Raw genomic sequence first — 14,209 nt, forward strand, 5'->3', positions numbered from 1 at the left:
TTGGCAAGTGCATTTACGTTGTGACATGGGGATAGATTTAGCTAAATATCATTTTCTTTGATTGAATGAAAAAGAAAAATAGCCAATAACCAAAACAATGCACAGTGTTCTGGATACAAATTAAAAATTAACTTCTATGTCTACTACGTGTGCCCTAGGGAAAAGTAAATATAGACAAAGACGAAAGGCATGTGGATGCAAAATTTCCGTTGACGTCCAAGTCTCCCATGACAATAACTTGTTTGATCACATGGGCTACTTAGTCATGACATTTTCTAAAACATACAACTAATATTTTTCTATTTTAATTTTTAATTTTGTTTTTTAAAAAAAAAAAAGTGGACCAAATTCTCCGTTGGTGGATACAAATTCTCCATTTACTTCCAAGTCTTCCATTGCAACAGGTTTTTTTTTTTAATTTTTTTTTTAATTTTTAATTTTTTTTATTTTCATTTATGGCTTTATAAATGTACTGGTTACTTGATCATAATAACCCATCACAACCCATCTTTCTACTTCAACTTTCTTCTAAACTAAAACTGAGATAGCGCTGATAATGGGGAATTGGTGTGGTTTGGGGCTCCATCTCATTTTCTTATGCGTTTTTTTGGTTGCAAACACATATACTTGTCTGGGCGTTCGAAATACCAGTGTCATTAATTGCTCTCAACAAGAGCGACTTGCTCTTCTCAAGTTCAAAAACAGTGTCAGAGATCGTGCTGGAATGTTGTCATCATGGGTTGGAAATGACTGTTGCCTGTGGCGGGGAATCCAGTGTGATGGTGTCTCTGGAAATATTCAACGCCTTGATCTCAAAGGAGATTACCCCTACGTCTACAGCTACTACTACGACTACTACTTAGCTGGTAATAGTGCGAGCTCTTCTTTGGCAGAGTTGAGGCATCTCAAATACCTCGACTTGAGTGGGAATAATTTCCATGGTATTATTCCTGAGTTCATTGGATCCTTGAAACAGCTGACCTACCTCAATCTCTCTCATGCTTCTTTTAATGGTATTATTCCTCCTCACATTGGAAATCTTTCTAATTTAAAGGTTCTTGACCTCAGTTCAAACAGAGGGTTGATAGCAGATGACATGGCATGGGCTTTTGGGCTTTCATCGCTCGAGCTTCTAGACTTGAGTTCAGTAGTATTTACTGAAGCACAAGACTGGGGCATGGTGCTTCACATGATGCCCTCGTTAATAAAGTTAAGTTTGTCATGGTGTGGACTTTCCAATGCTGATCTTGGTCCTTTTCTTAATTCCAGTAGAATACTTCCCAACATCCAACACCTTGATCTTGGCTACAATTCTTTCAAAGCTCCACTTCCTGCATTTTTTCAAAATATGACATCCCTAGCATTCCTAGATCTTTCATACTTTAATCTTAGTTCGGGATCGAACTTTGCAAAATTGCTAAACATGATCCCTTCTTTATCAGAGCTGCATTTGTCTGATTGTAGCCTCGATATGACACATCTATCATCCCACCGTCTTAATTTCAGTACATTTTTTAATATCCAACACCTCGATCTTAGCAACAATCCACTTGGAGGCGATTTTCCCTCTTTTTTGGCAAACATGACTTCCCTAAGAGTACTTGACCTTTCAGAAACCATGCTGAATTCATCACTTCCTATTATGCCTAAACTTACGGGGCTTGATCTTTCTCGTAACAAGTTTATGCAGGTTGAGGATGTTGGAATCTGGAGACAGTGCCACCTGAAACAATTGACCGTGGCACATAATGAGTTTGGTATGGAAATGATTGACTCACCAAAGAACATATCAGAATGCTCCCACTATGCTTTGGAATATATGGAATTAAGGGATTGTTTAAGTGGTAGAATTCCAGAAACACTTGGAAGACTGGGGAATTTAAGACACCTTGATCTATCGCAGAACGGACTGACTGGTTCAATCCCTGAATCTGTAACAGGATTAAGATTTTTACAAGTACTATATCTATATGAAAACCAGTTGACTGGTCCCATTCCAGAATTCCTTGGGAACCTTACCCAACTTGACCTTTCTTCTAACCAATTGAATGGTTCGATTCCAGAATCCCTTGGAAAATTAGCAGCTTTAACAGATTTGAGTGTGGAATCTAATTTGTTAAATGGGACCATTCCAGTTTCAGTTGGGAAACTTGCCAAACTTCATTCTCTTCTTATCTCTAACAATTCTTTAGAAGGAGCAGTTATTGAAGCTCATTTTGCTAACCTTTCGATGTTGAAGTACTTGGATACTTCTTTTAACACTAAGTTGACATTCAATGTTTCAAGTGGGTGGATGCCTCCATTCCAGTTGATAGTTCTTTATCTCAGTTCCTGCAATATCAGTAGTGGATTCCCACAGTGGCTTCGAAATCAAAGGAAAGTTAAGGAGTTAGTGTTGTCCAATGCTAAAATTTCGGGACCACTGCCCACATGGTTTCGAAAGATGCCCATCATTCCTTGGTTAGATCTCTCTCACAACAAACTCAGCGGACCTTTGACAAATCTTCCCGATGGGGGAAATGATGAAGTGTTTTTATTTGAGTCTGACCCTACAATATTTCTACAATATAATACTTTCAGTGGGTCGATTCCAAGGTCACTGTGCAGAAGAACATATTTACGAGTACTTCAACTTTCGAAAAATATGTTAAGTGGGAAAATTCCCAAGTGTATGGGGAATCTGCAGGCTTTGAGTACCATGAGATTAAGCTCAAATCGGTGTCATTCCAAGCTCCATAGGTCTTAGTTCATCATTATCTTGGTTAAGTTTGAACGACAATAACTTTATTGGTGAACTTCCACGAGAAATGGTGAATCTACAAGGGTTACAAGTCTTAGATTTGGGTGATAACAAGTTTTCTGGAAAAATACCAAAATGGATTGGAGAAAAACTTATAGCTTTGGTAGTTTTGAGGTTACACAAAAACAACTTCACCGGTAGAATCCCTCGATCTCTTTGCAAAAATACAAATCTTCAAATCTTGGATCTTGCATATAATAACTTAACGGGGACCATCCCTCGTTGTGTAGGAAAGTTAAACGGCATGATTGAGAGTCACATTCTCTCAAGAATTACGTATCCTTTCAGTATGAATGATGATAAGAATGTGATTCAGGTCATGAAAGGTGTTGATCTTGAATATACAACTATCTGGGATATAGTTTATAACATGGACCTTTCAAGCAATAAACTTGTGGGGAAAATACCGGTCGAGCTAACTACACTTTCTATGCTGGTGGGTCTGAATTTGTCTAATAATCATCTGAGTGGGGGTATTCCAATGAGCATTGGAAACATGATGAATTTGGAAACTCTTGATTTCTCAGAAAACGAGTTGGGCGGAAGGATCCCTTCAAGCATGGCAGCTTTGAACTTTTTGAGCCATTTGAATCTGTCACACAACAACTTGTCGGGACAAATTCCAACAGGAAATCAACTGCAGACGCTTATTGATGATCCATCAATTTATGCTGGGAACAAAGGTCTATGTGGACCTCCACTGCCAAACAGTTGCTCAAATCATCAAGATCCCACAACAACAACAACAACAAGCAAAAAGAAACACAAAGCAGCTGAGCAGACCAGAGTATGGTTGTTTTACGTGGACATAATGAGTGGTTTTGCAACAGGGTTTTGGGGTGTTATTGGAGTTCTGTTGTTCAAGAAGCATTGGAGACAGAAGCTTTTCATGTTTGCTGAGGAAATGGTAGACAAGATATATGTTGGAGTCATGGTAAGAGTTGCCAAAATCAAGAGAGGAAGAGAAGCTGCATAGATCCTCTGGAATGCAAGTAGTTCTTGAATGTATGTTATTAATAATAGTTTTGCTTTTGAGATATGCTATTGTGCTTAGTCCAATATAATACTATTTTGATTTTGTATTTGTATGGCCTTTGTAATATGAGTGTTGTTTAGAGGTGATAATTTACAAAATTTCTATTGTATTTGGTATTTATACATGATCAAGTTGTAGATTTAGATTACTGTGTATTTGAGTTGTAGGATTTTTTTTTTCTTGTTAATTCTGCTCTCTTGCTCTCGACTTTGACTCATTTGTTTCTTCATTTGTAAATTTTGTAGTTTTTTCTTTTATGTAAAGGGGGGTGTTTTGGTGAAAGGTGGAAATTTTTTGTTGGATTTGATATTTAGATAAAGATTATTGTCTTCTCTCATGAATCTGCAATGGTAGTGGTCTTGGTTGATTATTTGATTCTGCTCATGAGTCTGCAAGTTATGAGACTAGATTAGGGTTAATCAGTATTGACCTGCTTGTGCAGTGAAAAGTGAAAACATACTGGAACATATTTTTTGAGATTATTTGGTCACCTATGTATTGATTTGACAATTATAGTTGTGTTATTACTATTTCCTTGAGTGCTGGAGCCCTTGATGTGTCTTTGAGCAATTTCTTGATGTTCCTTTTTATTTCTTTCAGCTCAAATATGAGTTGATGCATATTCTTCTTTCTTGTATCTGTTTTTCCAATTATTTTTACTTCTAGTCTGAGTTTGTTCAGATCATCGACGCCAATAGCTAACAGTAATTATATGTTTCTTGTACGTCTTCCAAGGTTGATACTTTACATGCTTCTCCAATATTACTTTTTTCTCCTTTAGGCTCTGTTTCTTATGCAGTACATCAACAAAAAAGGTTGTACTATGTTTGGCATCCATTAGATTATATAAAGAATGTAATTCCTTTTTCATGCCAAAAGGTGGGGCTCTCTTCACTTCTTGCCTATGCAATGACAAGAGTTCCAATCTCTTGCAGTTTGGTTTGAATTATGTCCACTCTAACAAGCATAAGAAGTGCAGCCTTAGTACTTTCATGTTTGTGTAGTGTGTACCATTCGATCAAGTTTTGGATTCAAATGGCAAGGGTTAAAGAAAGCACCAGATTGCTCTTTCATATTAACTGAGCCATGAGTCCATGATGAGTATTTGATTGAGAAACTTTTTTAGAGATTATACACATTTAGTTTGTCTATGTCGACAGCCTTCATATCCTTTGTTTTAATTTCTTATAGATTTTAGCAATGAGCCATTGAAGAACGGTCTTTTGCTTGATTTAGTAGAGATATAGTTCATCTCTGAGATCGTGTTTCCTTGTTTCTTTTGAAGCATCTCATCATTTTGCTCAATTTCCTATGTGTAGGTCCCAAAAAGAAGCAAATTAACTTTGTGTTTACAGCGTTTTATCCATATAGATGTCATTACTCATTGAACGACTTTATACATACATAACTTAATAGGAAAAACCAAGCCCTTAAAGTTAGTTAAAAGCACATTAATTAAAGCTATAGTTTCTCTTACAAATTACAAGCATACTTCAGACTTAGGATAGGTTAACTCTTTGAAGCAGGGCTTATGGTAACCAGAACTTGAATCAACAAAAATAACTAATATGAAGGAAATTATATGCATTTGATAGCATGATGGGAAAAAACTTAACTAATTACCAAATTACCTTGTGTTTGGTTATTGGAATGCCACAAGCATAATACACAACAATGACCATTTCTGTATTTTGATTAACATGAATGAAATCCCATTTTTGATATACCTTTAAAAAAGACAAAAAAAAAAAAAAAAAAAAAACGCAGCACTTATTTTTAGATTATACTAATTTTATTTCCAAGATCAGTATATGTTCTCATCCATTTTTTCTCACGATTTTTTTTTTTTTTTCATTTACAGTTTCGTTTGATAATTGCATAAGATTTCCTTTTAATTGACCGGTATTAAAATCAAATTACTCATGATCTACAAAAGATTACTTGACGTAGTACGAAGATCTATTAAAATAAACTTAAATCTATGATTTCCTCTTCAAGCCACCATTTTCTTCAACTTCAAACGAGATTCCAAAAATCAAAAATCAAAATGAATGGTATTCTTCTTGAGGATGAACGAGAGGAGAAGGTAGGACCAGATTTCGTTTCGATATTGTTCCTAAATCTACAAGAGAGAAGAAATTGCCATGATTATTGTTTATTGACATAAACTAAAGAAAGATTTTCAACTTTATTTCCATACATTAAGCCCTCTATTGGCTCCCAGTTGTCTTCACCCTTTCACAGGATCCAATCAACCAAAATAAAAAAACACTCAGATGACCAAAATTGCTATGCACCCTCTTCAGTCACGTTATTTTATATAGGGTTAATTTGGCAAAATTAGCAAAAAAAGAAGATCTTAGTAGTGGAGGGTAATTTAGGTACTTTATCTTATTTTGTTTGTTGCAGCCGAGTATATAAGAGGGTAGTGGGTGTAGGAATTAAATCACTTAATTCTTCGTGAATGAACTTCATACAATAATCAATTCACTTGATTCTAATAGAATATCTCAAGGAAAGAAGGAAATCTGAACACCGATTGACAGGAACATAAAACTTGAGAATCAATTCACTTGATTCTGGAAGAATGAAGCAAAATTTAACAGCGCATGAAAAGAAACATATGAACAGGGTAGAAACGAAACAGGGGAAAACAAAACTTGCTTGGAGGCTAAACAATTACCAACTAAAACGTGTTTTCACTTTTCTGAATAAATTAACAAAGCAACAATTACATCTATATATATACTAAATAAAATAGTATCCTAGTCAAACTCTAAAACTGGAAGAAAATCTATTTAAATAAAAACTTCTGAAAATACCCCTGGGACCAAAACTGTCCCCGTTTCTGAATTAACCCAACATTTTTTTCCTTAATTCAGAAATGGTCACCATTTTCACCTTTTCTGAACATCTCTAGGCCACCGTTCACTTTGTGATTTTTTTATCTTTTTCCTCCTCGGCTTCTTCTCTTCAGAGCCTTCTGTTTCAAAACCATCAAACAATCATCATCATCATCTTTGTTCCTATCAGTGAGCTTTCTTTCTTCATCATCATTGTTTTTATCAGGAACATATTCTTGCCAATGAGGTCCAGTTCAACTAGGCGGAGACACACTCCAGTTTTCCCCTCCCAGGGGTTCCTGAGGGAATGGTATCGGGTTCTATCTGTGTCCAAAGCAGTGAAGCCCCTTAATGGGAAACTGGGTTGCTAAGGATGATGTTGTTATCTCTTCGGGGAGGGATGGAACCTAGGTCCGTTGGGTGTTATGGCAAACTGTCCTATCGGATGTCAAACAAAAATTAGGAACATATTCTTCATTTTGGGTATGCCAATTTGCATTGTTTTGAACATCCTCTTGAGATGCTAACTCGTACATTTCGTGCCTAGCTTTTCTCCTTAACAACCTCCTATGAGTACTTCAACCAACAACAAGCCTCCTATGAGTACTTCGACTAACAACAGGGAGCCAATCATCAATCTCATCGGCCACATATGGGATCTTATTAGCATCATTCCCTTCGGTGTTTTTAACAACTTGTTCTTATCCCATGTGTTTTTGCATAGATGACCATTAACATCATCAACAATTCCATTACTCTTTATCAACACAAGAGGATCAATAGTGGATTCATTCTCGAGATTCACTTGATCTTTAACAGCTCTAACATCAATATCTCCCATTATTGCAAAACCATTAACGTACCCTTAGATTCCAACACTAACGGATCAACGGTTAGTTACTTTTTTTCTAAACTTAGCTTTTCCTTTTGAGATTGGTCAACTTCATTAGCTGAATCAGATTTCGGAGAGTTGTTTCCAGCTTGTGTGCGTAGTTCCATGTGAACTATCTTTTCTGCCAAGCATCCTTCATACAAGCTTTTGGTGACATCAATCTTTGTTTTTTCACAAAACAATCCTTCTTCGGACATTTGATTGAGTATAGGTTCTTCAACTTCTTAGTAATGTGTAAATATTGTATCTATCTATCTATATCTATATCTATATCTATATCTATATATATATATATATATATATATATATATATATATATTCCGATGTAATACAAGGAAACGTGATCACGTTTCCTTGTATTACATTGGAAAAAATATATAGATACAATATTTACACATTGCTACCACAGTTTACATAATCGATTTGCTAGTCTAATGTTTATTATAGCAACATCCTTCAGAGAATCCAGCCTATACACATAGTGAAAAGAGAAAGATAATAATTTATTACATAGAAACAACTAAAGTCATCACATAAGAGAGGAGTCATAATCATCTTATACAAAACAGCACCGACAATGTCATCTTCTTCGTCTGTTGGCGAGAGCTTAGTAGATCAGATTTGTTGTGTAAATTCTATCTAGTCCTAGATTAATGGTTGTATTGTAGGTGATTTGTTAGCTCCTATATTGTATATATATATATATATATATATATATATATACATGTACCATCCAATGAATAAATAATATACCGGGAAATTACTCCACATCTGTTCCTGATCTCATAGTTTTTCATGGTATCAGAGCAGAATAGATCATAAATCATCGAATCATCAGATTACTAAAGGACCATGGGAAACGAAGGCGACTCTTCAGGACCGTCCAACTCATTTGTGATTGTGCAGAACATTCAGGACGCCCCATTCCCTACTGGAGTCATCCTAGATGACACAAACTACCCCTTGTGGTCTCAATTGATGGAGATGCGTATCGGAGCTCGGAGCAAATCAGGGTTCCTTACCGGTACATCGGCGAAACCCACAACGAATGAAAAGGCGATCGAAACTTGGATCACTGATAACAATAGGGTCAAGAGTTGGCTCGTTGACTCAATGAATCCAACCCTAATGCGCCGATTTATTCGTCTCCAAACAGCAGCTAAAATCTGGGAAGCAGTGAAAAAAACCTTCTATGATGGGTCCGATGAAACCCAGTTGGTTGAACTGAACAGAAGGTCCTTCAATACTCGTCGGAGTGGGTGATCCTTACCAACTTACTACAACGAGTTGGTAAGTATCATCCAAGAGATTGATGCTCGATTAACCCCTGAAGAGGACACTGTGGAGTCTACGGTAGCATCAAGCAAAACTCTATCAACATTTCGAGTCCACATTTTCCTAGCAGGTCTGGATCAGGAGTTTAACCAGGCTAGGAGCGAAATCCTAAGGAAGGATCCACCCCTCGATCTTGAATCATCGTATGCCTACATCCGCAAAGACCATAGTCAAAGACAATCAATGGAGGAACCCAAGCCAGAACCTGACAGCATGGTGCATTTGGCCTCACGAAATCGAACTCAGAACACCAAAGGAAGAAATAACAAGGGAAATACGCTTAATTGTACTCACTGTGGCGAAGATGGACACTCAAAAACTAAATGCTATGAACTTATTGGCTACCCGGAGTGGTGGGATTTCACAAAGAAACCTAAAAAAAAGATTGGCCAAGCTGCTACTGTCAAGTCTTCACAAACTGTGGAAATGACTACTCCTATAGCAGCTCACACTTCTACAAACACGGGTATGTCCATTAGTAACCAAAAGAATCAAAATAACAGGTGTATAATTGATACAGGTGCAACGGATCATATGACGAATGATCCAGCAAAATTAATTAGGTATCATACTCCAAAACAAGCAAATGTTAAAACCGCAAATGGGGAAATGGCACCTATAGTTGGTGAAGGAACTGTAAAAGTAACAATGAAACATCCCAAAAATACAGTCTGAAAATTTCGTTTTAAATTAGTAATAAAACCATATTCATCAAACGTCATATAAGAATCATAAAGAATGTATTTCAAAATATCTTAACAACTGTCAAATATATCAGAGTATAAACATCCCAGGCTGAACAAATGGTGTGTGCACTGTAATCTTCCCGAGCTCCTCTTTTGAAAACTGAGTACCTGAAACCAAAACTGAAAACCATAAGCACGAAGCTTCGTGAGCTCCCCCAAACTACCACATACCATACAATAACATATAAAGCATCTACTGGGCCTTGCCCACTGCATCAGACCGAAGTCCGGAAACTAACCAGGGCCTTGCCCTCTGCATCAGACCGAAGTCCGGAAACTGCATCGGACCGGAGTCCGGAATTAACCAGGGTCTTGCTCTCTGCATCGGACCGAAATCCGGAACTAACTGCATCGGACCGAAGTCCGGAACTGATTGGGACCTTGTCCCCTGCATCGGACCGAAGTCCGGAACTGACTGAACATAACATAACATAAACATATCAACTAGCATGAATACATATATTGCATACTGCATCGGAACAGAGTCCAAAACACATAACACAAACATGCTTGAATCACAAAGACATCGAACACTCTAACTACTACATCGGACCGAGGTCCGAAACCAACTGAACATAGCATAACATAATCATAGCATATAATATAAACACATATACTGCATACCGCATCGGACCATAGTCCGGAACACATAACTCATACCATGTTTGTATCACAAAGACACCAAGCATACTGAACTACTGCATCGGACTGAAGTCCGGAAATACTGCTAACTAAACGGGCCGGAATTGTGGCCGTAGACCCGTTCCTACTGGAAGGAAACTCACCTCACACTGCTGAAGTCCTGTAGACACAATCTCACACTGCCGAAGTCCCGCAGACTCCACCCCAGCTGCTGGCTGACAGATTCCCGAACTGTCAACACCAAATAACACCCAATTAATAATTGGGTTCTAACACATAACTAAAAATACATGCTTTGGATAATTACTACATTACCCCTAGCTTGGCTTACCCAAGCCCAAGGCCCAATCCATAGGCTCAAAGTCAACTAGAGATCAAAGCCCAACATATGGCCCAATTTTCCAAATTAGGCCCAAACCTCTACATGGACTTCCCTTAAGGCCCAATTGATCAGTCCAGTCCAACATGTATCATTCTAGGGCCCAATATCATACCACCATCTAGGCCCCAACTATGGCCCATCTATGGCCCAATTTTCCAAATTGGGCCTAATCCTTCATATGGGCCTTACCCTAAAGCCCAACTAATTACTTTAGTCCATTTGATTATTCTCGGATGGCCCAACACAAAGCCCAAGTGAAATCAGGGTTTCACATCAAATGATAACTAGGGTTAAGTGTTTCTTACTTAACCCACTAAGGACTTAACACACTAGGGACTTAATCCATTAAGTCCTTTATTGCTTAGATTAATTTCTGCCAATGATTATTATTTAATATTCACTTATTAAATAATTCTCGTGTGCGTGCTGATAATCTCTCAAATATTAGTATTTTCTCAATTAGCCCATTAAAGACTTAATCCATTAAGTCCTTTAGTCTACAAGATAAATGGCATGGAATAATTTGGGCTTAATTCACAATCCAATCCCAATGGCCCACAAGTGGCCCAATTAGTCTAAGGCCCAATACTCATAATTAGGGTTTTCCACCCACACATGACCTAATAGGCCCAAAACCAATCTCTAAGCCCATTAGGGTTTGCTAGCGGGGCACCACCCACTACCACCTCGGGTAGTGGTGGTCGATGGCGGCTCACGGCGGCAGCCACCACCTTACGGTGGTGGTTATTATTATTTTCATTAATAATCCAAGCTAATTACAATTACAAGTTTTACTCCAAAACTAACACACACACACTAACTAAGCTAACTACACACACAACCACACCATGGTGGCCGACGACGATGCTTGGCGGCAACCACACCATGGTTATTATTATTTTCATTAATAATCCAAGCAAATTACTGTTGGATTAGTGTCTAAGTCCATAACTATTTTGGTATGTACTTGACCTGATCGTGCATGGTTCTTTTGGGTTGCCTTCACCAAAGCAACTTGATTGGAGAAATAAATAGAGAGAGAGGCTATTATGATTTATTAATATGTTATAAGAATAATATATTAAAGGAGAAATCATATTTGTTTAATTAATATTGGTCAATAATTAATTAAGAATTAATTTTGTGATCAAGTGTAATTAATTAAACTAGAGGGGCTGATTTGTAATTATGTGATAGTTACAAAATAAGGTAAGGATTATCTTATATATATGGTGAACGAATTTGAGGTGATAATCACTTAGAATTTGAGTATGATAAGGATTCAAGGGTTATCTTATTGGTTGCTTAATGGATAAGCAACTAGATAAGGATAATGACTGAAACCCTATCTCTACACCTATATAAACACCCCTAGGGTCATGAATTCGTGTATCCCTTCCCAAGAAGTCTTAGAGATGAATTCTAACCTCCCTCCTCTCTCTTTATACCTTCTCCACTTGCTTATGGTGTTTGTAAGCCATTAGAGGAGTGACACTTGTGACTCTCAGCTTTCCAAGGTCAATTCAAGGAGGAATTGGATTGTTATTGCTATATAACAATCAAGGTATGTTCTTAAACCTATTTACATGTGAATTCTGATTTCCATATGCTAGAATTAGAGTTTATAGTCTTGGATTCAAAGTATGTACAATAGAGAAACCTAGATCCAAGCTTTAGGGTTTGTATGAGCACATAGGATGTCTTATGACCAAAACCCATCAGTGGTATCAGATCCTTGATTGGTTTCTATTGTATTGATGCTTGATATATCTAAAAAAATTCGTTTTTTGGTGTTTTGGAGGCTGGACTCGCCGAGTCCATAGCTGAACTCGCCGAGTCCAAGGTGACTCGACGAGTCCTAGCCTGACTCGACGAGTCAGCTCGTCAGATGGAGGGTACTTCGGGATTTCTTGCTGTTTTTGCTTATGGATAGTTACCTTATCATGTTAGATCAATATTTATCCGATTATATGATATATTTGACTATATTTTTGATCTAATTGAAGATATTTATCAATTAATAAGATAATTGTTTCCTTATAAGATAATTGATTAATTATTTTGACTAAATTGATAAATTGTTTTGCAAGAAATCATTAAATAAATCAAATATGGATAATTATGTGATTAAATGTTAATTTGAATTATTTGTTATTTGATCCTTGTTGTTATGAAAAGTTTCATATTTAGCCCTTTAGGTTTTATAGTTTAAATTTGAACCCAAAAGTTTTGTAGTTTTGAAATTTAAATAGTTAAAACACTAATGTTTTAAAAAAAAGGTTTCAAAACTTGCCCTCAAGTTTTGGAATTTAAATTTTGATTAAATGGTTTAATTTTGATGTATATTTAAATTCTAAACCCTAATGTGTTGAAATGTTTCAAAACTTGCCCTCAAGTTTTGGAATTTAAAAGTTGATTAAAAGTTTAATTAGGAATGTTAAATTCTAAAACTCTAGTATAGTTTTGAAAAAGTTCAAATCACACCCTTATGGTTTTATTAATTAATTAAGGTGTATAATTAAAAGAGATTTAATAAATCCATAAAAGTTTAGGTTTACAATTTAATTGAATTAAAAGTATAATTGTTAAATTAGACCACCTGGTATTTTAAAAGTATAAAATACACCCTATACTATATATATAACATTAAAAGTCTAACATTATATATATATATATATATATATATATATATATATATATATATATATATATATGTATGAGTAAAAGTCAGTCTTACTGTTAGTAGGCCTCATTCACGAAGCTGGTCTATAAGGGGTGTTTAAGGAAATTGCCTATAAAATGGCGATTGAATGGGTATCCACTCTTACCCACCGCACTCTTGACTAGTGGAGGGTCGTTAGCCGAACGGGTAGGATAGGACGAAACCTTCCATTATAAGTATAATGTATTACTAAAGTAACTAAATGTTTTCATAAAATTCCCAATCTTAGTTACTTAGGCAAAAGTGAATTGATGCAATTCCATGAAATTACACTTTGTGCCCTTGCGAAGACGTTAGTGGAGCGTGTGTGGTTTACCGGCACACTAAATGGTTCTAAGCAAAGGTAGCAAAGGGTGACTCAATGTTTGTCATAGTTCGGTGGAGCGTGTGTGGTTTACCGGCACATCGAATAGGTGACTGTAACATGTGAGGGCACCATGTAGTTTGCATGGTTATTCACACCCGCTTTGTGATCCTCGGCATCCCAGTCACAAACAAGAGGGGCATATCGAGATATAAACATGCCATTGAAAGTTCAATGTATCTCAAAGGATCTAGGAGTTTTCATAGATTTAAAACTTAAATTTCTTTTTCGTTTTTCATGGTGGAAATTAGTGAATCGTCATTCACTTACCTTCAAATATTCTGCAACTAGATTACGGCATCCCTTTTCTAGGTTGTAGCGTATTGTGTTGGGTCCTAGCCTTGGAATTTCATTTGGGTGATCTACCAAGGACTCAATCTATCAACTAACTTGAATTCGCTTTTATCCCATATTGTAGATGTCAAAGTTCGACAACTATGGTCTTCC

The 14,209-nt window shown here is 36.6% G+C and overlaps 2 protein-coding genes across 2 annotated transcripts; both read left to right on the forward strand.

The window, feature by feature from the left end:
* Positions 1-556: 556 nt before the first annotated feature.
* LOC111904105 (receptor-like protein EIX1) lies at positions 557-2,746 on the forward strand. Its single transcript, XM_023899881.1, has one exon. It carries the CDS (start codon positions 557-559, stop codon positions 2,744-2,746), a length of 2,190 nt encoding a protein of 729 aa, XP_023755649.1.
* Positions 2,747-2,807: 61 nt separating this feature from the next.
* Positions 2,808-3,776, forward strand: LOC111904103 (receptor-like protein EIX2). Its single transcript, XM_023899879.3, has one exon. The coding sequence runs from the start codon at positions 2,808-2,810 to the stop codon at positions 3,774-3,776; it is 969 nt and encodes a 322-aa protein (XP_023755647.1).
* Positions 3,777-14,209: the final 10,433 nt, after the last annotated feature.

This window comes from Lactuca sativa, chromosome 8, assembly GCF_002870075.4.
Source record: "Lactuca sativa cultivar Salinas chromosome 8, Lsat_Salinas_v11, whole genome shotgun sequence".
Classification (NCBI taxonomy): domain Eukaryota; kingdom Viridiplantae; phylum Streptophyta; class Magnoliopsida; order Asterales; family Asteraceae; genus Lactuca; species Lactuca sativa.